Here is a 26,608-nt window from a genome sequence, read left to right on the forward strand (position 1 = left end):
AACATTAAAGCCTGGCTTATGTTCACCAGGGGAATGACTTAGAGTGCTCTATTATTAATGCTTTTGTAAGGTGAAGAATCCTTTTGTTGGATGACTATGGATCTCCAGTAATTTTCAGTTTTGAAAGATCAGGTTGAAGACATATAATACTGATTGCACACTTAGATGATATGTCTCCGTACATGAGGCACCTGCTAGGCATCTCGTTCCAGGGCCCACTGGGACCTCAGACTCAGTGCATTCTCACCTGAGAATTTTCTTCCTCAAGGCTTGTCCCTCTGTAATCCCTGCTTCACTCAGGCCTGAAACCTCAGAAATCTCTTGATGTCTGTCCTTGCCCTTCTGTCTGTCCCTCGTAGCCCCGGCTTGTCACTTCATGCCTGTGAACTCCCTTGTGTCTCCTGCATTCTCTCCATGACCCTCTGCCTCTATTATAGTTCAGGTACATGGACTTCTTAACTCTTCTCCCTGTAACAATTCTAGCTTGTTCTCTAATGCATTCTTTCCCATTCAGCTATGCGAGCAAACTGCCAAAAACATCATTCTTATCATGATCCTTCTCTGCTCAAAGATCTGTAATCTCCCCATCACCTTGCCTCTAGCTTGCAGCTAAATACCTGAGTGTGTCATCCAGACCCCTACCTTTACCAGCCTGCATGCACCTTCATCACCCCTGGCCTGGAGTGCCCCTTGGCCTGCCTTATTCTGCTCAAATCCTTTCCATTTTCAAAACCTCCCAAGCGTCCTTTTCTACTGGAAGAAGTCTGTTCTTCAGACAGAAATGACCTCTCTTTCCTCAACACTTTATGCAAATTATTCTCATAGCAAGTATCCTCCTAGTGCGTCCTTACACTACTTCTAATCTTCCTCCCCAACCTGTTTGCTTGCTGCCTGCTGGGAGCTGTCTTCATCCTCACCTTTCTCTTTCATGTCTTATGTGAAGTGAGTGCTTAATAAAGATGTGCTATAGGGCTGTACAGCTGTCCTTTTCCTTTTTCTTATTCATGTTTTGCTGTTGACATATGCTGCCCCCATTAAATTATAAGTTTTGTAAAGTCTGTAACTGCCTTTGTTTTTTTACATCCATCCTTACTGTACAATCCCCATTGCATGCATGCTCAGTTACTAAGTTGTGTCCAGTTCTTTGTGACCCCATGGACTATAGCCCACCCCCCCGACTGCCCGTTTGTCTGTTCATTGGATTTCCCAGGCAAGAATACCAGAGTGGGTAGCCATTCCCTTCTCCGGAGGATCTTCGTGACCTAGGGATCAAACCTGTGTCTCTTGCATTGACAGGCAGGTTCTTTACCACTGAGCCACCAGGGAAGCCTACAGTCCTCATCTCTCTCCCTCTCTCTCTTTAGTCGCTAAGTCATGTCCAATGCTTGCGACCCCATGGACTGTAGCCTGCCAGGCTCCTCTGTCCATGGGATTCTCCAGGCTAGAATACTGGAGTGCATTGCCATTTCCTTCTCCAGGGGAAGGAAATTCCCAACCCAGGAATCGAACCCAGGTCTCCTGCATTGCAGGCAGATTCTTTACCAACTGAGCTATGAGGGACAGTCTCCATAGATGGTGTTTATTATGCTAAGTGCTGAATTTTCCATTAGCCCTTGTGTTTCAAGGTTGTACAGCCCTAATGGTAGAAATACAGCAAATTGGCAATTCATCCCAGGCACTCTGGCCTTTGGTTTGTTTATTCATTCATTCATTTATTTATATCCCACGTGGAAGGTACAAATTTCAGGCCACAACAGTAGGGTGCAAGAAATGTCACATTTCTTTATTTCTCTAAATCAAATTTAATCAGTGCCAAGCTTCCACCTGCTGAGCTGGCAGGAAATTCAATCTGTCTTTTGAGAGGCCCCGCTCCCATCCTCCCTTTGAGGATTGTATAAAAGCCTCAGGGTTTTCACTAGTTCTGAGGAGCTGAGGAAGGACCCTTTTGTTTGGGGTCCATACCGGTCACATCCTAGCTCACATGATCTGCAGGACAGTGGCTCCTCTGCTTTTGTGTTAACAAAGCTGGAGGGCTCAGTCTGGAAGCCTCAGGTACTTTCTGAGATCTCCCATGGTCCCCCAGCACTACAAGGAGAAGAACCCTAGCCTTTACCTCTCAAGATTTCTCCAGAAACCAGGCTCCATCACTCCAGGGGATCTTCTCAAAAATGTCTCCACGTGAGAGAGGAAAAATACCTCTTGTTCTTTTTAGCCTATTTCAGTATTACCTTCCTAAAATCAATAGCAGAGTGATTTTTCTGTCAAACATACCAATAAACTGACTCATGCTCAGCACACATGTTATAACTTTGTGACAGTATAGAAACAGAAATAACAAATTTGGACCAGGAAAAGAACTCAAAGTCCCAGTAGCTCTAATTGCTATAGTTAAGCTTCACATTTGACTCTAAACTTTCTGTTGTTCAACTGAAAAGGGAGATGTGGCTTCATAACTTTGTTATCAGAAAGGAAGAATCATAACTCTATTATCAGAGAGGGAGAAACAATCAGTTTCTCAAGAGAGGCAAAGATTTTTCTGTTTCTTGATTCTCAACTAAATTTCTCTTGTGATTAGAGGGGCCATGAAGCTAAGCCTCTGAGGCCTCCCATGCAGGCCCTGTTACTGCCACTTGTGCCTGTTGTTAACTACCTGTGAGTATAAGTGTGCCCAGGGCCCTACACATGGGAGTGTTGAGCACCGACGCTGGCTCCTTCTTTTGCTACCTTTATCTTCCATTCACATGTCTAAGTATGGCCAGATATTATTGATATCATCACCGCACCACAGTCTAAGTGGAACAAAGGTGGAAATAAACATCTACTAAAGATCATGACCTAAGTAAACCCAAAGGTGTGTCCAATCTGCACAGGTGGGTTCTGCTCCTGATATTGCCTTTGGTTATTGATGGCTCTTGGCCAGTATTTTCTCCTGCTGAAATCTCTTTGAGCATCGGAGCTGGGACTCTTACCTTCATCATTGAATCACCGGTGTCTCTCATGATGCCTGGTTTTGAACAGGTGCTGATTAAATCGCTGTGAATTCATATGCTTTGTTTTTTTCCCCTCTATTTCATATTTGTAGCGTCATCTTTTAAGTTACCCTCCAGGGTTTCAGAAATAATGTGGAGATAAATGAGAAAAGAGTTCCTCCAAGGTGGACCTTTTTCCACCTCATACTTGACAGGTCTAATGAAATAGGTCTGAGGATCTATCATGGACTTAAGAGACATAGGAGAATTAAATCAAAGTATAGGAACATTGTTTCATTAAATAGAGAATATCAGTAAAGTGATATTTTATATATATATAGTGATACATATATCACTGTATATATGTATACGCTATATATCACTATATATATGTATACACACACACACACACACACACACACACACACACACACATATATATATGAGAACCAAATAGCCATTCTGGAGCTAAAAAGTATAATAACTAAAATGAAAAGTTCACTGGAGAAATTCAGCAGTATGTTTGAGTTGGCAGAAGAAAGAATCAGTGAACTAAAAGTAAGTCAATTGAGATTATCCAGTCTGAGGAACAGAATGAAAAAAGAATGACGAAGAATAGACAAAATATAAGAGACTTGTGGGATGCCATAAAGCATACCAGCATGTGGGTAATGCGGTCCCAGAAGAAGAGAAGAGAAAGTGACATGAAGAATATTTGAAGAAATAATATGCAAAAGCTTCTCAAATTTATGAAATACATTCATCAACACATCCTAAAAGCTCAATGAATTATAAATAGAGTAAGTCAACGAAATCCATGCTTAGGTACACCACAAACCATAGAAAGTCAAAGACAGAGAGAGGATTTTTAAAGCAGCAGGAGAGATGTGTCATGTACAAGGGATGTCAATAAGATTTACAGCTGACTTCTCATCAGAAAGCTTGGAAGCCAGAAGTCAGTGGTTTGGAATATTCAAAATGCTGAAAGAGAAAGATTGTCAACCAAGCATTTTATATTCATTAAAAAATAAGTAAAGGAGAAATTAAGACATTCTCAGATAAACAAAACAGAGAATTTGTCATTAGAAGACCTGCTGTACAAGAAATACTAAGGAGAGTCTTTCAGGCAAAAGTAAAAAAGTAACTCGAATCCATGCAAAGAAATAAAGAGCAGTAGGAAAAGTTACTTTACAGTGTAAATGTATTTTTTATTTGTTATTCTTTTATTTTCCTATCTGATTTAAAAGACAGCTATACAAAGCAATAATTATAAAGCTGTGTTGATAGGCTTATAATGCATAAAGATGTGATTTGTTTAGCAGTAATAGCATGAAGCAGGGGAAAGCATGGCGCTATATTGAAGCAAAGTTTTTATATACTATTGAAAATAAATTGGTATTAATCCAAACTAGATTGTTATAAATTAAGATGTTAATTGTAATTTCCAGGGAACTCATTAAAAAAATAGTTCCAAAAGAAGAAGAAGAAGAAAAAACAGTGGGTAATAAAATGGTACACCAGAAAGCATCCATATAACGTAAAGAAGTCAATAATGAGAAATAAAGGAAAAATACATCCATATAGAAAACAAATAGCAAAATGGCAGACATAAATCCTACCTTATCACTAATTACACTGTATTTAAATAGACTCAACACTTTAATCAAAAGGCAGACACTGGCAAAATGGATTAAAAAAAAAACACAATCCTGTCTACAAGATATATTTTCTATTCAAAGACACAAATCAGTTAGAAGTAAAAGGAGAGTTAAAGCTATAACAGGCAAACAGAAACCAAATGCATCTATACTAATATCAGACATAATAGAAATAGAAAAATTTGATTTCAAATTTTTTTTGGAGACCAAGAACATTTTATAATGATAAAAGGGTCAATTGATCAGGGAGACATAACAATTATAAGCATAATCACTTAACAGCAGAACCCCAAAATATATGAATTAACAGAACTGAAAACTCAGCAGATGGCCGACAAGGAAAAATGGCTTGGGCACTAGAGACCAACTAGACTTAACAGGTATCTATGGAACACTTCACCCAACAATAACAGAATAGACATTCTTCTCAAGGGCACATGGGACATCTTCCAGGGTAAACCATGTATCAGGCCATGCAACAACTCAATAAATTTAAAAAGATTGAAATAATGCAAAATATTTCCCCAGCCATGGTGGAGTTAAATTGGAAAGCAATTACGGAAGGAAATTTGGAAAATAAGCAAATATGTGGGAATTTAAGCTACATACTTCTAAATAACCAATGAATTAAAGAAGAAATCACAGAGAAATTAGAAAATACTTGGAGAAGCATGAAAATGAAAACACAACATACCAAAACCTACGGGATGCTGATAAGTCAGTGTGCTTAGAGGGAAATTGATGGCTGCAAATGCCTATATTTAAAAAGAAGAAAGATCTCAAATCAATAACCTACACTTCCACCTTGAGAAATTAGAAAACAGCAGATCAAAGAGATGGAAGGAAATTAATAAGGATTAAAGAAGAAATAAGTCAAATAGAGAATAGACAAGCAATCAAAAGACTAGAAAAAGATCTCAAGTCAGTGATTGGAGTACCCCGCCTTAGGAGGCTCAGGGGAATATTCCAGGCAGGGCTGCCAAGGATAGGTACCATTTTGTGGAAGGTCCTGGTGCTGGAATAAGCACCCTGTTTTGAAGTGTGGGCTGGGAGAAGTCCTTGAAACTTTTTTCCTGGAAGAGTAACCAAAAAAATGAGATAGGTATTCTAAAGGATTATCTGGAGTCAGGGTTCATTATTTGGGGTGTCCAGTGCATTTTAAAGGCCAAGGAGTGAAATCAGTAAAGTGAAGCTAGAGATTACTGCAGTAGTCCAGGCAGCAGGGACAGAAGTCCAGGGTCAAGCCATGGCAGTGGAAGGACAGATTTACTATAAAATGGATTCGTACAGAAGAAAGACTTCATAGGATTTGATGGCTGTCTGGATCTTTGCTTCGAGAAGTAAAGAAACGAGCAAGACTGAGTTCAGTCTTGGCTCCATCATGGACTTGCTATTTGATTTTAGGCTATTCTTCTGAGCCCCCAGGCCCCTCATCTATGAAACAAGACTAGCAGTGCTCGCCTGGCCTACATTCTAGGATTTTTTGTGTGATTGAAATGGAATAATGGGCATAAAAGAGGTGTAACAGCCACTTGTGAACGTTCAAACTCTTGACCAGTATGAGGGTTTGTTTGCGGTTTTCATGAGTTCTGTTTCTGATGTGCGTTTTCAGTAGTGAGCCCATCCAAGTGGCTGAGCTAATGGTTGGAAATGTGGGAGGAATTCTGGAGAGAAGTTGGTGTCAGAACCAACGTTTGTGCCTGACTTGCCTATTGCCTATCTCAGGGAGAGGAGTGGAGAGAAGTGGGGTGGTGGTGGGGTGGGCAAGGACTCTGCCAGCTGGGAGATGGATCTCCTTAGGGGCAGAGGTAGGTTAGGGTGGGAAGGAAGTAGGAACTCACTTGGGGACAGGGTTTCCCAGAGCCTCAGCTCTGAGTTGGGAGAGGGAGAAAGTAACAGGTTTGGGGATGAGGGGGTATCTGAATTACACACAGGAGTTTCTGTGGAAAGCGATGGAAGCAAAGGCAGCCTTATCTGATTTTAGCTGGAGCATCAAGGGTAAGGAAAGATAGGTCATGGGAGACAGTGTTCGTTTAAATGCCTGGCTTTGGATGAGAGAATTGGGACAGTCTCAGAGTCTTGCATTGAGGTGTCATTGCTCTTTATTTTGAAATAGAAACTCTGTTGTGGTTCTACTGTGTGAAGTGTCAGGGTCATGAGAGAGCCACCAGCGAGGACAGGTGCATGCGGGTTTGCAAGTAGGAGCCATGCCACACATCACATAGAGGGGGGACCCCCATCCACAGGAGCAGGAGGGAAATGCTCACAAATTAGAGATACACTAACGCCAAGTTTCAGGGCCTGTCTGAGCACCTGGAGAAGGAGCCCCCCACCCACCCACCCACCCTCACCCCAGGCCAGCAGTGCTCATTTTGGTGACTTGATGCCTTGACTGCCATATGTCCCCTCCCCTGATGCCAGTCCATTCCCCAAGCCAACTGCTTGCTGATCACGGTATAGAGATAAACCTGGGCTGGGTGTGATTCCATGTCCCTCCCAGCTCAGGGCCCCTTTGGGAGCTAACCGATTCAGTGATGCCCTTAGGGTGTGGGAGGCAGCCTTTCCTGGCTCCATCTCTCCCAGAGCCTGGCAGAGCCCAGCTGTTTTTCCAGCATGAAGCAAAGTGCTGCCTGAGGCAGGGCTTCCTGGCTCTGAAATGCAGGACTCATCTTCTGCTCTTCAAGGCAGATCAGTGGGAGGTTGATCTGACCTTAATGGCTCAGCGGTGCTGCTGGTCTATGCTGAGCAGGGGCTTCCTGGGCCTGAAAGAGTTGGAGGGTGGAGGTGGGGATGCAGAGAGGAACATTCTCAACAGCTCCCTTGGCTGGAAGATCCCAGAAGCAAGTTGTGACTGTGCTTCCATGGACCTCTGGGCTGCTTCTGTAATTTCACAGTCCCAGGATGCTTTTTTTTTAAAAAAAAATAATTTTGCATCTCTTTGTTTCTTTGTGGGAGGAGCTTGAATTGTCTCTGCTTTTTGGGGGAAAAAAAAGCAGAGACATTACTTTGCCAACAAAGGTCCATCTAGTCAAAGCTGTAGTTTTTCCAGTGATCATGTATGGACGTGAGAGTTGGGCTATAAAGAAAGCTGAGCACCGAAGAATTGATGCTTTTGAACTGTGGTGCTGGAGAAGAGTCTTGAGAGTCCCTTGGACTGAAAAGAGATCCAACCAGTCCATCCTAAAGGAAATCAGTCCTGAATATTCATTGGAAGAATTGATGCTGAAGCTGAGGCTCCAATACTTTGGCCACCTGATGCAAAGAACTGACTCATTGTTAAAGACCCTGATGCTGGGAAAGATTGAAGGCAGGAGGAGAAGGGGAAGACAGAGAATGAGATGGTTGGATGGCATCACCGACTCAATGGACAGGAGTTTGAGCAAGCTCCAGCAGATGGTGAAGGACAGGGATGGTTGACATGCTGCAGCCCATGGGGTTGCAGAGAGTCAGACACGACTGAGCGACTGAACAACAACAATCTACTTATTTACTTTTTAACTTGTTTATTCTACTTATTTGCTTACTGGAGATGACAATTCAAGTTCAGTTCAGTTCAGTTCAGTCACTCAGTCGTGTCTGACTCTCTGTGACCCCATGGCCTGCAGCACGCCAGGCTTCCCTGTCCTTCACCATCTGCTGGAGCTTGCTCAAACTCATGTTGCTTTAGTCAGTGATGCCATCCAACCATCTCATTCTCTGTCATTCTCTTCTCCTCCTGCCCTCAGTCTTTCCCAGCATCAGAGTCTTTTCCAATGAGCTGGCTCTTCACATCAGGTGCAAAGATAAAGTAGACATGAAATAAATAGATAGTGAAAATTATTTGTTATCTGTTAGATAGATTTAAAATATTTTTCAAAATTGGGTCATCTCCCAGGATGAAGAAGTTGTTTATTCCTGTGTAGCAGGATGCTTTTTTTTTTTTTTAACTTTTTATTTTGTATTGAAAGTGAAGTGAAAGTGTAGTCGCTCAGTCCTGTCCAACTCTTTGGGACCCCATGGACTGTGTAGCCTGTCAGGCTCTTCTGTCTGTGGAATTCTCCAGGCAAGAATACTGGAATGGGTTGCCATACCCTTCTCCAGGGGATCTTCCTAACCCAGGGATCGAACCCAGGTCTCCTGCATTGTAGGCAGATTCTTAATCATCTGAGCCACCAGGGAAGCCCTATTTTGTATTGGGGTGTAGCTGATTAATAATGTTGTGATGGTTTCAAGTGAACAGTGAAGGGACTCAGCCACACATGGATATGTCTTCATTCTCCCCCACATTCCCCTCTCATCTCAGGATGCTTCTTAATATGCTGGACTGCAGAAGGCACCAGAAAAGTAAAAGCAGCAGAAGTCAAGCTCAGCTACCCTGAACTACCGGCATCATCTATTTCTTGAAGCCTGGAAATGAACATTGCCTCTCCTTTGGTTGCTGTTCAAAGGGAGCCCAGCACGGTGGTCTCCCTACCTGATCCCCACACCCTGACTTCCTCTTCCCCAACCTGGGCTCAGGTAGGAATGAAAGTTCTGGGGTGTCAGTGGTTGGAGGCATCTTGAGTGGGTGAACCCCCAACCAGCCAGCCCCACAAGTTCCCCAGGGACTGTGGGTACAGAAGACTTTCTAAGAAGGGGTTTGGGCCTGAGACCTTGACTAGTCACCCACTTTAGGGATCTGGTCTCAACATCATAGACCTGAAGGGTTTCTTTGTATTCATGAGTCTGGCCCTGAGCATCTATCCCTCTCCAAGGCCATCATGGCTTCAGCATGGCCTTCCTGAAGGACGAAGAAGACTCCTTCTAAAGGCAGGATGTTCCCCAGCAGATAGTATGGCAGCTCCAAGGAGTTCCTCTCAGGAGGCGGAGGGGGCAGGGCACAGCTGGGCAATGCCAGGGATAGCAGATCCCAACCAGAGGACACTTGCTGGAGCCAGAACACATTACCCAGGGTGTGTCCCACCCCCATTCTCCTCCTTCTCCGGGTGGGGAGAGGAAGGGAGCCTCCACCCCTTCTTACAAGTCAGGATATACAGCCAAGATCCTGCACCCAAAGGCACATTTCCTTATGAGATTCGAAGGGTGGCAGCTCTTTTCAAGGCCCAGGCAGGGCGTGTGCAGACTTCCTTTTACTACATTCCACCATGTTTGGATGCATCGTGATTTCGAGAGGTGTGCCAAAAAGCTGGGACGGTTTGAGAATGAAGAGGACGCAGCCATGTGCTCTAGCTGCTCACTGTTTGGAAGACGCACATGTTACAGTCTGTGTGATGTGCCCTTACAGAGTGCTTGTCAGAGCGTGGGTGCGCCGTGGCTGCCCCGAGCAGAGAAGGACTCTCTTCCGGGAAGAACAGTAAGTGTATCTATTAGAACGTGGGCTGAGCTGCTGTAATAAAGACACCAAAAATGATAGTGGTTCCAGCAAGATAGACGCTGCTGCTTCTCTCTCTGAACAGTCCAGAGGTGGTCCAAGGTGGGCCCTGATCCACAGTGTGAACTCACATGGAGAGCCCAGTTGTTGTGTAGCTTCTCCACGTCTTAGTGTGTCATCCTTGTCCCCATGGCTGAGACTGGCCACCACCATCCCATCCATGTCCCAGTGCAGGGGAAGAAGGAAGGAGAGGAGCAGGGACTGCCCATTTCCTTTATAAAGATTGTGATCTGTGTGTTATACACGTAATAGCCACTCATCTTCTATTCATTAGGTGGTTCCATCTAGCTCTAAGGCAGGCTGGGAAATACAGTCGTTAGCTGGGTGAGCATGACCAGCTGAAAGTCAGAGGTTCTGTTCCCTGGTAGCTCAGCTCGTAAAGAATCCGCCTGCAGTGCAGGACACCCCGGTTCGATTCCTGGTTTGGGAAGATCCGCTGGAGAAGGGATAGGCTACCTACCCACTCTAGTATTCTCAGGCATCCCTGGTGGCTCAGATGGTAAAGAATCTGCCTGCAATGCAGGAGACCTGAGTTCGATCCCTGGATTGGGAAGATCCCGGGAGAAGAGAACCGCTATCCACTCCAGTATTCTTGCCTTGAGAATTCCATGGATAGAGGAGCCTGGTGGGCTACAGTCCATGGGGTTGCAAAGAGTCGGACACGGCTGAGTGACTTTCACTTTGTGTTTCCAAATGAATGAAGTGGAGAGAGACTCAAGGAGACAAAGACCAGTCTTTGCCCGAATGGCTTCACTGCCAGGGGACGCAGGTGCTACTGGAGGGCCGGGTGGTCGGATGCTGGTGGCCATGAGGAGGCGTTTGGGATGATGGTGGTGGAGGCACTGGGGGTGATGGAGGTGGCAGAGGCACATATGGCAGTGGATGTGGTGGGGGGCACGGGGCAGAACATGTATGAACAGGCAGCCTGGCTATTCCTGACTTTGGTTCTTGGTGTGAGAGTCACGGAGCTTATCCAACACTTCATTTTGCAAATGAGAAAACAGATCCAGAGAGTTGAAGTGACTTGCTCAAGGTCACACCCCTCTTGAGCTGCTGAAGAGAAACTCAGAGCGGGGCCCTCACTCTTCTGGGCCAATATTCTTCCCTTCACACGCGTTAGAGTTTTCTTGGGTGGGACAATTTGATGCGTGAGCGCACAGGGAGCGCCCAGGGGAGCTGAGGGTTGTAGGAACACGTGAGACCTGCTACAGATGCCCTCAATCCTGGCCCCCCGCCTGCCTTCTGAAAAGCTGTGCTTTCAGTTCGTTTTTTTTTTTTTCCCCCTAACACAGCCTATCCCTCAACTGTAAGCTCCTCTCCACCCGCTGCTACTTAGCATGTGAGCTGTCCTTTCCCGCTCCTCACCTTCCTTTCCCCGCTAGACATCGTGGCAATGAAATACCACCTTGGCAGAGTCGGGGAATTTGTCATTTTTACATCTCCACATCCTAGTGTCTTCTGCTCCCAGTGACAAATAAATCCCCGGGCTGATGGCTGGCCCCGGCCATTCATTAAGCAAATAAAGCCCCAGCGTTTGAGCCAGAGACTCGTAAATAATCCCTAGTGTTTTATCCCCGTCGCCTGCTGCCTCCCAAGCTTTGCATATTTATAATACAGGAGCAGTGTTTCTGACACAGCCTATTGTGGGTGGGAGACACGGGGGAGAAGGACAGACAGTGGAGGCCCAGTCACCGGGCCTGGCTGCGGGCAGCGGTCCTACAGCCCTGGGGTGTTGAAATCACCCTCCAGCAGGGCTGAGTGAGGGGCTGTATCATGTTGGGCCCTGGAGCCAGACCCGCTCTGGCTCCAGCTGAGATGCAGAGGAGGACAGAGACCTGGGCCGAATGGCAGCTTCAGCCCGTCCTGTCCTGGGGGTAGAGGACCAGCATCTTGGAGAAGGAAGTGACTGTAGTGTGGGGGAGCCCGTGGCAGCTAAGTGCTGGTCATGAAGGCTCCTCACAGAGGCCAGGCACCCTCAGGCCTGTCTCCCTGGGCAGTCTCATGGGTGAGGAGGTCAGACTTCTGCAGTGGGGAGCAGGAGGAAGATGAGAAAAAGTTTACGCAGGTAACAGTGAGGAGGAGGAGACTAGACACTGAAGAAGAGCATCTGGCTCATAGGCACATGCATGTGGGTTCCATGCCTCACTGCATACGTTTGAATGATGGACTCAGCAAACCTCTGTTATCTGAGAAGGGTGTCACCATGCAACACCCTGCCCCCCTGTCCACCCACACACACACACACGTGCACATGCACACACGCACACCGTAACCCTCTTAGCGTGTCACATGCCCCAGGCAGCATTTGTTGCCTAAAGCCTTCTAGAGGCAAAGACTATTATTTATGGAGGTGTGCTGTGTACACAGGTATGTGATGGTGGGTGTGAATTTCATTTCGGTTCCTATTTTAACCACAAAGTGTGGGCACATGAAGTGCGGTGAGAAAGAGACACACAGGTAATGGGCAGTAGATACTCTATACCAGTCCCAAAAGGGAGGCTGGGGACACACTGTTAAGCCGCTGTTATCCACGTACCAGGTTTCTTCTTAAAGTAGCCACGGTCATCTGAGCTCACCCAGGACCCCTTTTGTCTAGACTCCTTGTGCACTGGCCTAGGACCACCGAGTTTTCAGGTTTGCTCTCTTTATTTGGCCCTGTGATAACCTCAGTGTAGGAGAATGCTGAGAGCAGAGCTTGTCTCTATCTCTTGGTGAGAGCATGTGGGTGTCCCGTTTAGTGGGAGGTGGCCCAGAGAGTTCATTTAACATGGATTTTGACGCATTCCTGAACTGTTTTTTTTTTTTTTTTTTTAATGCATGGAGGATTGAATGAGAAAGCACAAGCAGAAAGGGAGAGTGGCATTCATAAAATGTTAGCTTTTGCTGTGTTTGCAGGTGTGTGTGCTGTGTGGGTGAACTGGCCACAGTGTGTCATGTATTCCTTACCTGGAGTTGCAGGTGGGCAGTTTCGGGATGGCTGGAGAAGAAGGGGCTCTGAACTTGGAGTTGAAGGTCCTGGATTTGGTTCCCAGGTGTGCCCTTGAGTCCTTCTGCACATGTTCACACACCTGACTCAGGCCAGTCCCCTGTCTATACATGAGCATGATAGAAATTACCGGTCCCGGTGGCATGGTGGAATGGTCCAGCCATAAGACAGCTTGGAAATAAGCCAGGTCGGCGTGGAAACAGGTGGTGCTAGTATTAAAGAACCCTCCTGCCAATGCAGGAGACATAAGAGATGCGGATTCAATCCCTGGGTTGGGAAGATCCCTTGGAGAAGGGCATGGTAACCCACTCCAGTATTCTTGCCTGGAGAATCCCATGGACAGAGGAGCCTGGTGGGCTACAGTCCATAGGGTCGCACAGAGTCGGACACAACTGGAGCAACGTAGCACATACCACAAGTGGAAACTCAAGGCCGGAGATTGGGAAAGGCTGGTCCACCGTCATCTGACACATTAGTGACCAAGGCAGGACTGGAACCCTTTTGATCCTTGCCCAGCCCCCCTTCTGAGAAGCCATAGACACAAGGGCATTAGGAATCTCCTTAGAAGCAAACGTCTCCATGGAACAGCCAGGATAACCTCAAGTCACCCCATCCTTAGCCTCATTCATCTCTGAGCCAAGGCAGGACAGCCTCTTACACCATTACAGTCCACACTCCAGCGTCTGTCTGGGAAGAGAAGACAAGATATTCTGCATCCAATTAAAAGCAACAGGAGAGTGTAAGGGAGACAGAAAGTAATTCTCCTTCTTGGAAGCCAGCCAGGGCATCCTCGTGCCAAGATTAAGAAGGATAATAACAGCAGCCATAATAGTGGGAAGGAAGAAGCTTCTACAAGGCCTCAGGGACCTGGCAAACTAAGAAGAGGAGAGGGGGAATCAGGATGGACAGTCTGACCTTTGCAAATCTGGAGAAAAGCTAGTGTCCCAGCCCCTCACTGGGGAGAAATGACCTCTTGGAGGTGCCCTTGGGTCTCCGGCCGGCTCTGTACCCTTAGCATGTCTGAGGACAAGCCCACTGCCATGGTTAAATGCCAGGTGTCAGCTGGGCAAGGCTATGGGGCCCAGTTGTTTGGAAGCAACTGGTCTAGATATTGCTGTGAAGGTATTATAGACGTATGATAATCATTTAAATCAGTAGATTTGGAGTTAAGCCGGTGACCCTTTGGAGTGTGGCTGGGTCCCATCCAATCATTTGAAAACTTCAAGTGAGGTTTCCTGAAGAAGAAGGAATTCTCCTCGAGATGCTATCCTAGAAAGCCTGCCAGAGTTTCCAAGCTTTGGACTCGAGCATCCACTCTTGCTGGAGCCAATTGCTTAACATCTCTCCCTCTCTCCTGTTGGATCTGTTTCTCTGGAGAAGCCTGACGAATACTTTGCTCGGCTCATTGCCAGATCTCCTGTCCCAGGTCCCCGCACCCTCCTCCCCACCCAGGTTAGAGCTCTCAGAGCTGACCTCGTCTCTGGCCTACTCTTCTCTCCATCCACATCCAGTGGGCCCACAAGCCTGTGATGGTTTTCCCACTACTGTGGGACTGTCGTTTGGTACTGCCCATCTCACTTCCAGCCCTGACTTAGCATTCTCTAGCTGGTCCTGTTTAGCTTCTCGCATCAGGGCGAATGAGGTAGCCTCCATAGCTGTCTCGTGTGCTCTTTCACCACCTCTCCATATTAGAGACTATTAGTGGTGGGAGGGTGGCTTGCTGATCATGAGCTCCAGCTCATCGGTTCTGGAATCAGACCTCCTGCATTGGATCCACACTTGTCAACTTCCTCACAATACCATAAATCTTTTTGTCTCAGTTTTTCCATCTCTGAAGTAGGTACAATAGTAACACCTACATCTTGGAGTTATAAGAAGGATTAAGTTAGGTGAGCCACTTGAAGTGTTTAATACTCAGATCAATGTTAGTTGCATTGTTATCACAGAAAAAAAAACCTGACCCAAATGGGGATGAAGTGACTGGCCTGCTCAAGAGTCTGTGGTGTAGCCGAGACACCTGGCAGATGTTTTGACTTCCGGTCGTGGGCTCTTTCTCTCCTGTTCCAACAGCTCACCATCACTGCTGGGAAGGCTGTCCTGGAGCCAGCTGTGTGGAATTGCTCTCCTCCAAAGTTTTCAGTGGCTCCCCATTGCTTCTCCAAATAAAATCGATACTTTGGGACCTGACACTTATTCGGCAAATATTTGTTGAGTAGGATTATATGCTAAACCTTGGACTGGGTGTTAAGGATACCCAATGGAGTTCCTGTCCTCATGGGGGTTATATTCTAGTGAGAGGAGAGAGAAGACAAATAGGTGTATAAAAATCTCCATGGTGCTAATGAAATGCTGTGCAGAGAAATTGAACAAAATAAGGGGAAGGGTAGCCCAGAGAAGTCCTCTGGAAAGGCGAGGTGAGATGTAAGCAGGAGGAGGTGAGACATGCAGCTATCTCAGGGAAAGACTTTTGGGTGGAAGTAATAGCACATGCAAAGGCCCTGTGGCAGGTGCTTGGCAGGGGTGGTGGAGGAATAACCGGGACCCCAGTATGATTGGAATGGGGTGACTGAGGAGGAGGATCAGGAGATGAGAATGTGTGGGGTCTTTGAGCCATTGAAAGGTTTTTGTTCCCGAGAGAGCTGTTCAGCCAGGAGATGGTTTGGTGAAAGAGTGTGTCATGACTTGACTTACATGTTCAAAGGATAACTACTGATGACTTATGTGTGGAGAATAACCTCTAGGGAGAAAGGGGAGAAACAGGGAGGCCAGTTAAGAGTTCAGATGTGGGGTGACTTTGGCTCAGGCTCTGGCGATAGTGGTGGGGGTGCTGAGAGGTCACCTGGGATGCGCTCCAGGTTTCCTGTCAGTGAAAGGAGCCAAGAGCGACACATGCACTGAAGGCTGGAGAATCGAGGAGGATGGATTTGCCTCATACTGATACGGGGAAGGCTTAGAGGAGAATGTTCAGAGAGGAAATCAGGTCTTGGGCTGGGGACGTATGTTCAGGATATATTTTAGACCTTAGAGTGGAGATGCTGGGTAAGCAGTTGGAAATGAAGAGGGAGAGAGGTTGGAGGTAAAGATATAAATTCAGGAATCATTTCTATATTGAAGTCCTGGGACTTGATGAGATCATGAGGGGAGTGTGTGTGGATGCAGAAGAGAGGATGACTGGCTACAGAATGGGGGTACTTCAGTGCTTAGCTGGGAGGATGAGGCTGAGAAGGGGTGGTCAGAGAGGTGGGAGGGGACCTGGAGAGAGTGGGGTTGCAGAGGTGAAGGAGGAAGGCACCCCAGTGGGAGGGCTGGAGCTGCTGTGCAGTGATGCTGTTGAATGAAGCATGCTGAGAATTAGGACTTGTCTATAGGATTTAATCTCTGTGGAAGGATGACCTCCATATGGGTCACTCACAAATCATAGCTTACCTCCATAAGGGCCATTTCAGTAGAGAGTAGAGCTGAGCCTGATGAGGTGGGGCTCAAGAGAAAAGGGAAGGAGACTGTAAATATGGGATCTTTTTTCATACGAGGGGATTATTGCTAGAGAGCGATCTAGGGGTCAAGGGAGTGTTTTTAAAATGGCAAGTATGTTACTAGGTGTGTGTGCTAGTGAGCTGATCCAGGGGAGAGGGAAACTGTGATGATGTAAGATAAGACCGAGAGGATACAATTACAGGAAGGAACTCCTTGAGGAGGCAGGAGGGCAGGCAAGTAGCATTCCCACAAGACCTGTCCTGGAAGTGGTCCCTCTTGGCCATCTGTGCTGTCTGCCTGGGCTTTCCGAGCACTTTTATCATCAGTGCTGACTTCACTAAGCAGATGAAGTTCATGCTGAGAGCAACAGCATAGCAGGACCACCGTGGGTGGGGAGTAAGGGAGGGAATTCAGCTCCCATCAGCTTACCCAGCATTTTGGTATTGGAAGAGCCACAAAGCTACTGTCCATTCCAATATACTTGTAAGCTTTACTGTGGCATGTTGTGTTTATTTAGAATTATATATGGGAGGCGTCACGATTTCTTCTGGCCTTAGGACCCCTAAAGATCCTCATCGGATCACCCTCACACCCCCTTCCTCCCTCAGGAGGCTGTGAGTGCCTTGAGGATGCATTGCAGCCCACCTGTCTTGGGGCCCCTGAGGCATCTCCTTAGCTCCTAAAGATACATTTGCTCTGTGTGAAAACACTGTTTAGCAGAAGTGTTAACATGGCAACTGGAGGCCCTGTGTGGGATGGTATTCTGACTTTGAGAAGGGTAGGATGGTGGTGACAAATGGTCATACTGCAGAACCTGGGGAGAGCAGGACTGAAGGGGTGAGACTGGGGTCATGATCCATAGACTCAGCCCAAGGGGAGGCTGACCAAAGCCAGGTGTTACAATGGACCCCACGTCCCAGCATCTGCCTCCGAGGAGACCCCCTGGGGGCTTTTGGGCCATATTTTGAGTGTGCCAGTGTCCACATTAAATGAGAGAAAGGGCTTTGATTAGAGTGCTCATCCATATTTCTCCTGAGAAAATCAAGTGGATGTCAAAGAACAGCTCTCCTTTCTCCCTTCTCTTCCTTTCCTTTCTGACCCACACCTGCCATCCATCCATACACATATTCACAAAACACAGTCAAGGTCTCTGAAAATATTCTAGCCCACGGAGAATAGTCTGCAGAGGTATATTTCAGAGCCATAGGGGAAGAAAGGTTCATCTCTTCTGTTGATGCATCTGCCTTCCAGGCTTCACTGTGCACACAGATTATCCCATTTTTACGAATTAGGACAATGCCCTTTAAAGTGGATGTTACATCCCCATTCTATAGATGAGAAAAACTGATCCATAGAGAAGTGAAGAAACCTATGCAGGGCACTCAGCCAGAACAGGACAGAGCACACGTTAACCTCCAGTCTCCTGGCTTCCAGGATCCAGGCCAGTGCTCTTTCTACTACCCCAGGGGTTGGAAAATGTTTCCTATAAAGGCCCAGATAATAGATATTTTAAGCTCTGCAGGCCATATGGCCTCAGCTCTGCTGCTGTAGTGAGAAGGCAGCACACGGTATAAATGAGTGGGTGTGACTGGGTTTCCATAAAACTTTATCAGTGGAGGTGGCGGCTGGATTTGGTTCAAAGGGCCGAGGGAGAGGACCCCAGACCTCCTTCACAATGTCTCCTCCCTTCACGCCCTTCTGTGACCCCAGCTTCACGAGGCCCTTGCGGGGTTCCTTCCTTGTCTACAAACGGGCCCATGCCTGCAGCACCTGCTGGCTTTTCCAGCTCCCCTGTGCGTCTCTCTTAGCTCCAGTATGGGCATTTTCCACTCCTGCCTTCCCTCTAGGCCCATTGGCAGGTGATTAAGAGCCCAGCTCTACATTTCTGACAGCAGCGGCTGGCAGGAGGGACCGCATGGCTGAGATAAGCGAGCGTGTACTGGGGAAGGGGGCCGGCCACGTGGGACGAGGGTTTCGTTCCTGGAGAGGAGTAATAAGCATGTAATTGGCTTTTCAGAATCATGCAGGCTACTGGAAAAGCCTGTCTCTGTCCCACACCGTGTTCTCTTCTGAGCGGCCGAGGCTGGCTCACCCAGAGGAGGGATGAGCTAGATGAATTCTGGGTCGGCAGGTGGGGGCTACTTTGTCCTCATCTTGTAGGCTGTATGATGCTTGGGAGCCGAGAGGCAGGTTAGGAAAAGACAGAAGGTAAGTTGTTCATAGCAGCAACATCCCCCCAGCACGAGGCAGGAGAAGTGAGTCTGGGAGGACCATTCCTAGATCCAGCATGACTGTTGAGAAGAGAATTAAGTAGCTTCCCCAGGGTGCTGGGGCCCTTGGGGGTCTGTAAAATAGACCATCTTTGCATGACCGACAAGGCCGCCTTGAACTCCAGGCAAAGGTAGGAATTCTATATGCTGCCAGGGGGGTGGATCTCTGACAATATTTGATGGTGGGGAGGGCAAGGGTTGTAGGAGGTCCCCTGCTTCTCTCTAAGCCTCTCTGTTTTCTGGGTGTCACTGACCCACATGAAGGTACTAACAACTGCAGCCATTTCTTTTTTTTTTTTTTTATGAAACTGTTTTTAGAAAAACCAGCTTTCACTGTAGGTTGTCTTTAGTTTAATCCCCCTTTAACGAACACAATTAAAATGTAACATCTATAGCATGAATCTGTGTTCACGTCCCGGCTAATGATCCTGCACTGCTTTGCGTGTTTTAGCAATGAAACACGTCTGTCTAGCGTGTTTGTTTCCCAGTCCCTGATCAATCAGCACTGGCCCCTCCAGCAGGGATGCTGTTTGCAGGGTAGATGGTTTGAGGACCTCTCACTTGTATTCTAGTACAATTCTGTGCTTAGATTCTGGCACAATAAGACTCTCTTACCCTTGTAGAGAGCTCTTAGGTTGTCAAGGCACTTTAATATGCACCTTTTTACTTTATTCCCACAGTGACCCTGTGACTTAGGTAGCTCCGGTATCATGATTTCCATCTTACAGAAGGGCTAATGGAGGCTCCAAGCTTGGACTTTTGAGGTCACACAGGGTCCAAGTGCTGGCCTCTGGAAAGGGACAAAGCTGGTTAACATCGTGGAGAAACACTTGCATCTGCCAGCCAGCCCTGTCATAACCTTCATGACCTTTCGTGTGGCTTACTGTCTCCTGACTCAGATGGTGTGTTTGTGTGTGTGTGGCCTGCTGCCTAGCCCAGGCCCTGCAGGGCACAGATAGATTCTCAATGAGTGGTCATTAAATGGGTGAATGGACAAGTGACCCTGGGCCCTTCCTAAGTGACACATCAGGTGTCAAACTATAATTACAGAAGGAAGAATTATTTACAAATGAAAATTAAAGCAACACTCACTCAAAGTAAGCTCTGATGTCAACAAATTCTCAACCTGTCTGATTCTAAATTAAGTCTGCATTGATTTGTGTTGACCTAGAGTTTCTGTAGCTGTGAAATTAAAAGATGCTTGCTCCTTGGAAGGAATGCTATAACAAACCTAGACAGCATATTAAAAAGCAGAGACATCACTTTGCTGACAAAGGTCTGTATAGTCAAAGCTATGTTTTTTCCACTAGTCATGTATGGATGTGAAAGTTGGACTATAAAGAAAGTTGCTAACTGCTAAGTCACTTCAGTTGTGTCCGACTCTGTGCGACCCCATAGACGGCAGCCCACCAGGCTCCCCCATCCCTGGGATTCTCCAGGCAAGAACACTGGAGTGGGTTGCCATTTCCTTCTCCAATGCATGAAAGTGAAAAGTGAAAGTGAAGTCGCTCAGTCGTGTCTGACCCTCAGAGACCCCATGGACTGCAGCCTTCCAGCCTCCTCCATCCATGGGATTTTCCAGGCAAGAGTACTGGAGTGGGGTGCCATTGCCTTCTCCAAAGAAAGTTGAGCACTCAAGAATTGATGCTTTTGAATTGTGTTGCTGAAGAAGACTGTTGAAAGTCCCCTGGACTACAAGGAGATCAATTAGTCAATCCTAAAGAAAATCAATCCTAAATATTCATTGGAAGGACTGATGCTGAAGCTTAAGCTCCAATACTTTGGCCACCTGATGTGAACAGCTGACACATTGGAAAAGACCCTGATGCTGGGAAAGATTGAGGGCAAAAGGAGAAGGGGACAACAGAGGGTGAGATGGTTAGATAGCATCACTGACTCAGTGAACGTGAATTTGAGCAAACTCCACTGTCTGGGAGATCGTGGAGGACAGAGGAGCCTGGAGTGCTACAGTCCATGGGGTCACAGAGAGTCAGACACGACTTAGCAGACTGAGCAACAATAACAACAGAGTTTTAGTTGGAGGGCCCAGTGGAGGCATGGCCGCCTCCACCCTGAGAAGGTCCCATCTTAGGGCTTGCATCCCTCCCACCCTGGAGGCACACAGGGTGGTGATTTAGAACGTCTGACTGCCTGCTGCCAGCTTGTGGCCTTGGGGACATGACTTAATCTTTCCTACCTCGTGGCACTGTTCTGAGGATGATATAAGATGATGTCCAGGAAAGCACTAAGTGTCGTGCCTGCAGACGCCTAGCTCGTCCATCACCAGTCCTCTCACACGATTATTTGTGGGGCCCAGGGTCACTGTTCATTCACCCATTTAATGACCAGTTGCTTAGAATCCATCTGCCCTGCCAGGCCTGGGCCAGGCAGACGGCCGAGGGGTGCACCACACAGCCTTGAGCCCGCAGGCCACAGTGAAAGGCCATGCGGTCCTGAGGGCAACACGCTGAGTAAAATTGTGTGTTTTATCATCACCACCCCTGACCCCATACTCTCACATCCCCAAGAACCTGCACACGTTTCCTTACTCCTCACTCTGTCCCTCCCCGAAAGTCTTCACTGTTCCAGATATCATTTGTCTCCAATGAAAGTGAAAAGTGAAAGAGAAAGTCACTGAGTCGTGACCAACTCTTTGTGACCTCACAGCCTATACAGTCCATGGAATTCTCCAGGCCAGAATACTGGAGTGGGTAGCCTTTCCCTTCTCCATGGGATCTTCCCAACCCAGGGATCAAACCCAGGTCTCCCATATTGCAGGCTGATTACCAGCTGAGCCACAAGGGAGCCCAACACCTTCCCAATACCACAAGGGAAGCCCAATATTGGAGATCATTTGTCTCCAATACCTTAAAAAAAAAAAGGAAGAAAGAAAATAGTCCACTCCTCCAGACTGTTCAGCAGAAATGAATGATAAGTGGCAATTATTCCTCCAAAGCCAGGCAATTATTCCTTCGAAGCTGATGCCTCCGGGTGTCTGAGATGGGTGACCTCCTTCCATCGTCCAGGTTGGCCCAGAGGCCTTGCTGCTCTGCTGGAGTGAAGCCCCAGAGCGCTGGCCCGCCCTCCTGCTCTTCCAGAGTTTCTCCCTTTCACACATCCCCAGGCCCCTTTCTTCTCAGGAAAATTGCTTTTCTCGGAGCTGGGAGGCCGCTGAATTGTTGGCCCTGACCTGAGTCAGGACGCAAGCAAAGAGCCACCCCCAGGGTCCAGGGCCTGCGGGAGGGTAATTTCACCCTTATCGCTATAACTACAGACGCCCTTATTACTCACACACACGTCTCACCCTTGTTTAACAACATATTAAACCATTAGTCTCCGTGCCAGTGGGTTCAGTTAGTTCACAGTGGCAAAAGCTGATCATTAAATCCCCTTTTCCCTGCTTAATCTCTTTTAAATTGGTTGCCTTTTAATTTCATCAAGTGCCCTCTCTCTCAACCGTTTCATCACCCGGTGCAGCAGGGCTGCCATGTTCCTAGGTGAGAGGGGCTGCTGGGCTTTCTGGGTCTTCCCCCAGTGGGCTCTGTGGACTGCAAGGCCAGGGGGCAGAGGCTAGCCGGCTCCTTTTCCCTGCAGAACGGTCCCTGTGAAAACTGGGCACCGTGAAAGGGTTATGGGCTTTACTCTCCTCTCACCCATATCTCTCACCCATATCTGACTCAGTACCTGAGGCAGATGATTCCAGGCTTTAGACCTTTTGCTGCATCAGTCTGTCTAAGAACCTGGATCCCCTGTAGGTAAAAGTTAAAATCTTGTGTTTTTTCAGGAGGAAATTTAGGAAGTCATAAAAATAGACAGTATATATATATATATATAAATCTGCATGCAAAGTTGCTTCAGTCATGTCCAACTCTTTGCAGCCCCATGGACTGTAGCCCCCCAGGCTCCTCTGTCCATGGAATTCTCCAGGCAAGAATACTGGAGTGGGTTGCCGTGCCCTCCTCCAGGGGCTCTTCCCAACCCAGGAATGGAACCTCTTATGTCTTCTTCATTGGCAGGCAGGTTCTTTACCACTAGTGCCACCTGGGAAGCCCCATATATGTGTGTGTATGTATATATGTTGGAGAAGGCAATGGCACCCCACTCCAGTACTTCTGCCTGGAAAATCCCGTGGATGGAGGAGCCTGGTAGGCTGCAGTCCATGGGGTCACTAAGAGTCGGACACGACTGAGCGATTTCACTTTAACTTTTCACTTTCATGCATTGGAGAAGGAAATGGCAACCCACTCCAGTGTTCTTGCCTGGAGAATGCCAGGGACGGGGGAGCCTGGTGGGCTGCCATCTATGGGGTCGCACAGAGTCGGACACGACTGAAGCGACTTAGCAGTAGCAGCAGTATATGTGTGTGTATATATATATATATATATATATTACTTACAGTAAATTCGAATTACATTAAAGATGTAACGGGCTTCCCTGGTGGCTGAGATGGTAAAGAATCTGCCGGCAAAGCGGGAGACCTGGGTTCAATCCCTGGGTTGGGAAGACCCCCTCCTGGAGAAGGGAACGGTTACCCACTCCAGTATTCTGGCCTGGAAAATTCCATAGACAGAGGAGCCTGATAGCCTACAGCCATGGGGTCGCAAAGAGTTGGACACAACTGAGAGACTAAGCAAAGATGTAATAGAAAGAGGCATGTTCATATTGTTAGGACCCTGTCAGTCCGTGGTTGTACTCTGTACAGTTATGGCTGAGCACCTGGATGCCAGGAGATGCTCCAGGGAGTCACCCTGCGTGCCAAGCCTATTCCTCCCTTCCCCTGCTATGTAGCAGCTCCATCCCCTCACCTTACCTCAGTGACCCTTCTGGTCAGATTATTTAACTATTTTCTGTGCCTGCTGGTCTCTTGATAAGAGGAATGAAACCTGAAGGAGTGGCAGCCGTAGCTTTAAGTGTAAAGAGCTCTGTTCACTTAGGTGGGACTGAAAGGTGGAAGCATCCGTTGGCACCCAGGTGCTCATAACTGTACAGAGTGATGCACATATGGGCCCACTCCTACTCCTCGGTTCCCAGATCCATCCGTGAATTCTGAGTGTTGGCTATAGAGCTGTATTCTGGCCATAGGAGCACGGCGGCACCCTGAGGACCGGCGTCCTGTCTTCTCAGGGAACCATGACCATGCTGGTGCCTCAGCTATGCTCTCGTAGGCTTGTGACTTTTCGATGGCATAGTATGTTTTAGGATCAGTGGATCTGTAGTCTTGTATACACTGCTTTTCCCCTTTGAGATAAAGCAAGTTCCTTGGTATAGGATGATATCTTTTTGGGGAATCCTTTGCTGGTAGGTCAGACTTTCTGTGAGCCTCAGCAGTGGTACTAGTTGAGGCTCTGTGGACAGGAGATTCAAACACATACCTGGAATGTGTGTTCATCTGGAAAGGATGAGTCTCTGGCTGCCTTTTCCATTGTGGAAGGGTGCAGTGTACACCCTTGAACAACACAGGGAATGATCTGAATATAACTTATGGTTGGCCTTCCGTATCCATAGTTCCTAAGATCCCACCCACAGATCATGTAGTACTGTTTTATTTACTATTGAAAAATACCCATGTATGAATGGACCTCTGTAGTTCAACACACGTTGTTTAAGGATCAACTGTAATTAACTTGCACCCAGTGGTTGGTTGGTCTCCAGCAGCCAATGAATGGTGCTGTACTGGACTCAGCATTGGGCCCCCATTGTCAGCAGGTTGACCATGTGGCTGTGGCTGTGGCTGGCTCAGACTTGGTGAGAGAGAGCCCAAGCTGCTAAACCCACACATACCCTCTGTCTTTGCCCCCATGACTACTGCTTCATTCCTGAGCCAGTTGGGAATGCACTAGGGTGGCTGAGGACAGAGGCTGGCTGGCTTCTGAGGAGTTGTCATGGCCACTGCCTGTTCTGCCATGGATGTTCTTGGTAGACATGAGCATGTGAGAGTTCCTCACACGTGCCAGCGTCCATAAGGCTATCACGTGCTTCTACCCCAGATCTCCTTGTCTCCAGTCTTTTAATCTTGCTCCTTCCAGGCCCTTGACCAACCAGCTCAGCCGTTCACCACTGCTCATCAGGCCACGGACGTCCTTTCCTTGGGCCACTCCACACAAGGCGCAGAACTGGGCGCCTCGTCTGAAGCTTACCCACTGGGAGGATTTCCCTTGGCATCATTCCAAGACCACATCAGGGTGTGGCTAATGCAACCACAATCTGTTTGTGGTTTGCATCCATCTATGGATCCAACTAACCTGTAAATAAAACTGAAACTTTCCCTTTTATCTGTCATGGGAAACTCTGACCCTTTCCCCATGATGCCAGATTGGTGAGCTGAGTGAGCAACGTGGGTGGAGTCGTTGTAAGTGATGACCAGGAGGAGGAGTCTGGGCCACTTGTTTGGGCAGTCTTCTTTCTGGATGTGCTTTAGCCTAGTTCTGGGTGTTCCAGCTCCATTTTGTGATGGTTTCTCTAGGGCCTACTCAACCTTATCACTTGCTAGGTCCCACACTCTCCAGTTCACTGTGAGTAGTTTGGGCTCTGTGGTTGTTTCGCGTCTCATGGTTAGATTTTTCTATGCTTTTCCCAGGGTTAGGGTGTGTGTGTGTATGTGTGTGTGTGTGTGTGTGTGTGTGTGTGTTAATATTCTGTTTCTACTAGAGCCCAGAATTGTCTCCTGCATAGAGCTCCATGCCTCAATGGTGTATGTACCATTGCTACAAAGTCCTATGGTTCTATGTTGCAACTCCCCTTTTGGTTCCTTCCAGAAGCTAATGCAGTGTTTTTCTCTACCACGATACCTCTAGTACCATGGGCTCTTCCAGGTTATATGCTCTGAGTGTCAGAACTGCTTGACATGTAGCTTTGATCTTCTCTGGAGCCCGTTTTTGTTCTGGGTCTTTTTTAAAACCAGTAAACTTTGAAGTTACCTGATAAACAGTATTCCCAAGTATGGAATATGCTGATTGCAAACCTGTAGACACCTAGCAAGTGCTGTGCTTCTGTTTCAGCGGGAAGTGCGAGGTGTGCGCCTGTGTCTTTCACTTTGGAGGGGATGTCCTGACAGTCCCCAGGTCTTGGGATCCCTAGAACCTTAGCCGTTGGTCAAGGCATTGCATCTTCATAGGGTGTATCTCACACACTGTGCAGCACATGTGTCTCACCAAGACTTCCAAGATCCTTGCTAATTCTCCTCGTCTAGCTTGATTAACATGACGCCATCAGTGTAATGGACCAATGTGATGTTCTGAGGTATGTCCAGATAGTCTGGGGTCCTTTGGATGAAATCGTGACAGAGGATTAACATAGTCCTGGAGCTAGCCTGTGAATGTATGGTTGTTGTCCTTTCCATATGAAAATAAACTTCTGGTCTTCCTTCTTGAAAAGTGAAAGTGAAGTTGCTCAGTCTCCAGACTCTTTGCGAACCCATGGACTGTAGCCTACCAGGCTCCTCGGTCCATGGGATTTTCCAGGCAAGAGTACTGGAGTGGGTTGCCATTTCCTTCTCCAGGGGATCTTCCCGACCCAGGGATTGAACCCATGTTAGGCAGACGCTTTTGCGTCTGAGCCACCAGGGAAGTCCTTCTTAAAGGGTGTGAATAAAAGCATCACCAGATCAGTAGCCGTGACCCAAGACTGTGTCAGTCTGTTCTAGTGAAGACACCACATCTGGCATAGCTACTTCTCTTGTGTCCACTATCCGGTTAGATCTGTGGTTGTTTATTATCATCTGCCATAATCCATCTGGTTTTTGCCTTGGCCAGGGTAAGATGGTGATTTAAATAAGCATTGATAGGCATCACTGCCTTGTCATTTTTAAAGCTTTGTGAGTAGTGCTTATTTCCCAGGGGAAA

General features: G+C 47.3%; 1 protein-coding gene across 3 annotated transcripts in view; it reads left to right on the forward strand.

The window, feature by feature from the left end:
* GALNT14 (polypeptide N-acetylgalactosaminyltransferase 14) overlaps positions 1-26,608 on the forward strand; it is a 215,694-nt gene that overhangs the window by 87,096 nt on the left and 101,990 nt on the right. Inside the window, exon 2 of one of the 3 annotated variants that reach the window (XM_070798930.1) lies at positions 8,910-9,124. The exons of the other annotated variants lie outside the window; for them this stretch is intronic. Within the exon in view, the coding sequence (XP_070655031.1) occupies positions 9,020-9,124 (105 nt within the window). The 5' untranslated portion in view covers positions 8,910-9,019. The remainder of the gene's footprint in view (positions 1-8,909; positions 9,125-26,608) is intronic. 3 annotated transcript variants of the gene reach the window in all.

This window comes from Bos indicus, chromosome 11, assembly GCF_029378745.1.
Source record: "Bos indicus isolate NIAB-ARS_2022 breed Sahiwal x Tharparkar chromosome 11, NIAB-ARS_B.indTharparkar_mat_pri_1.0, whole genome shotgun sequence".
Lineage (NCBI taxonomy): Eukaryota > Metazoa > Chordata > Mammalia > Artiodactyla > Bovidae > Bos > Bos indicus.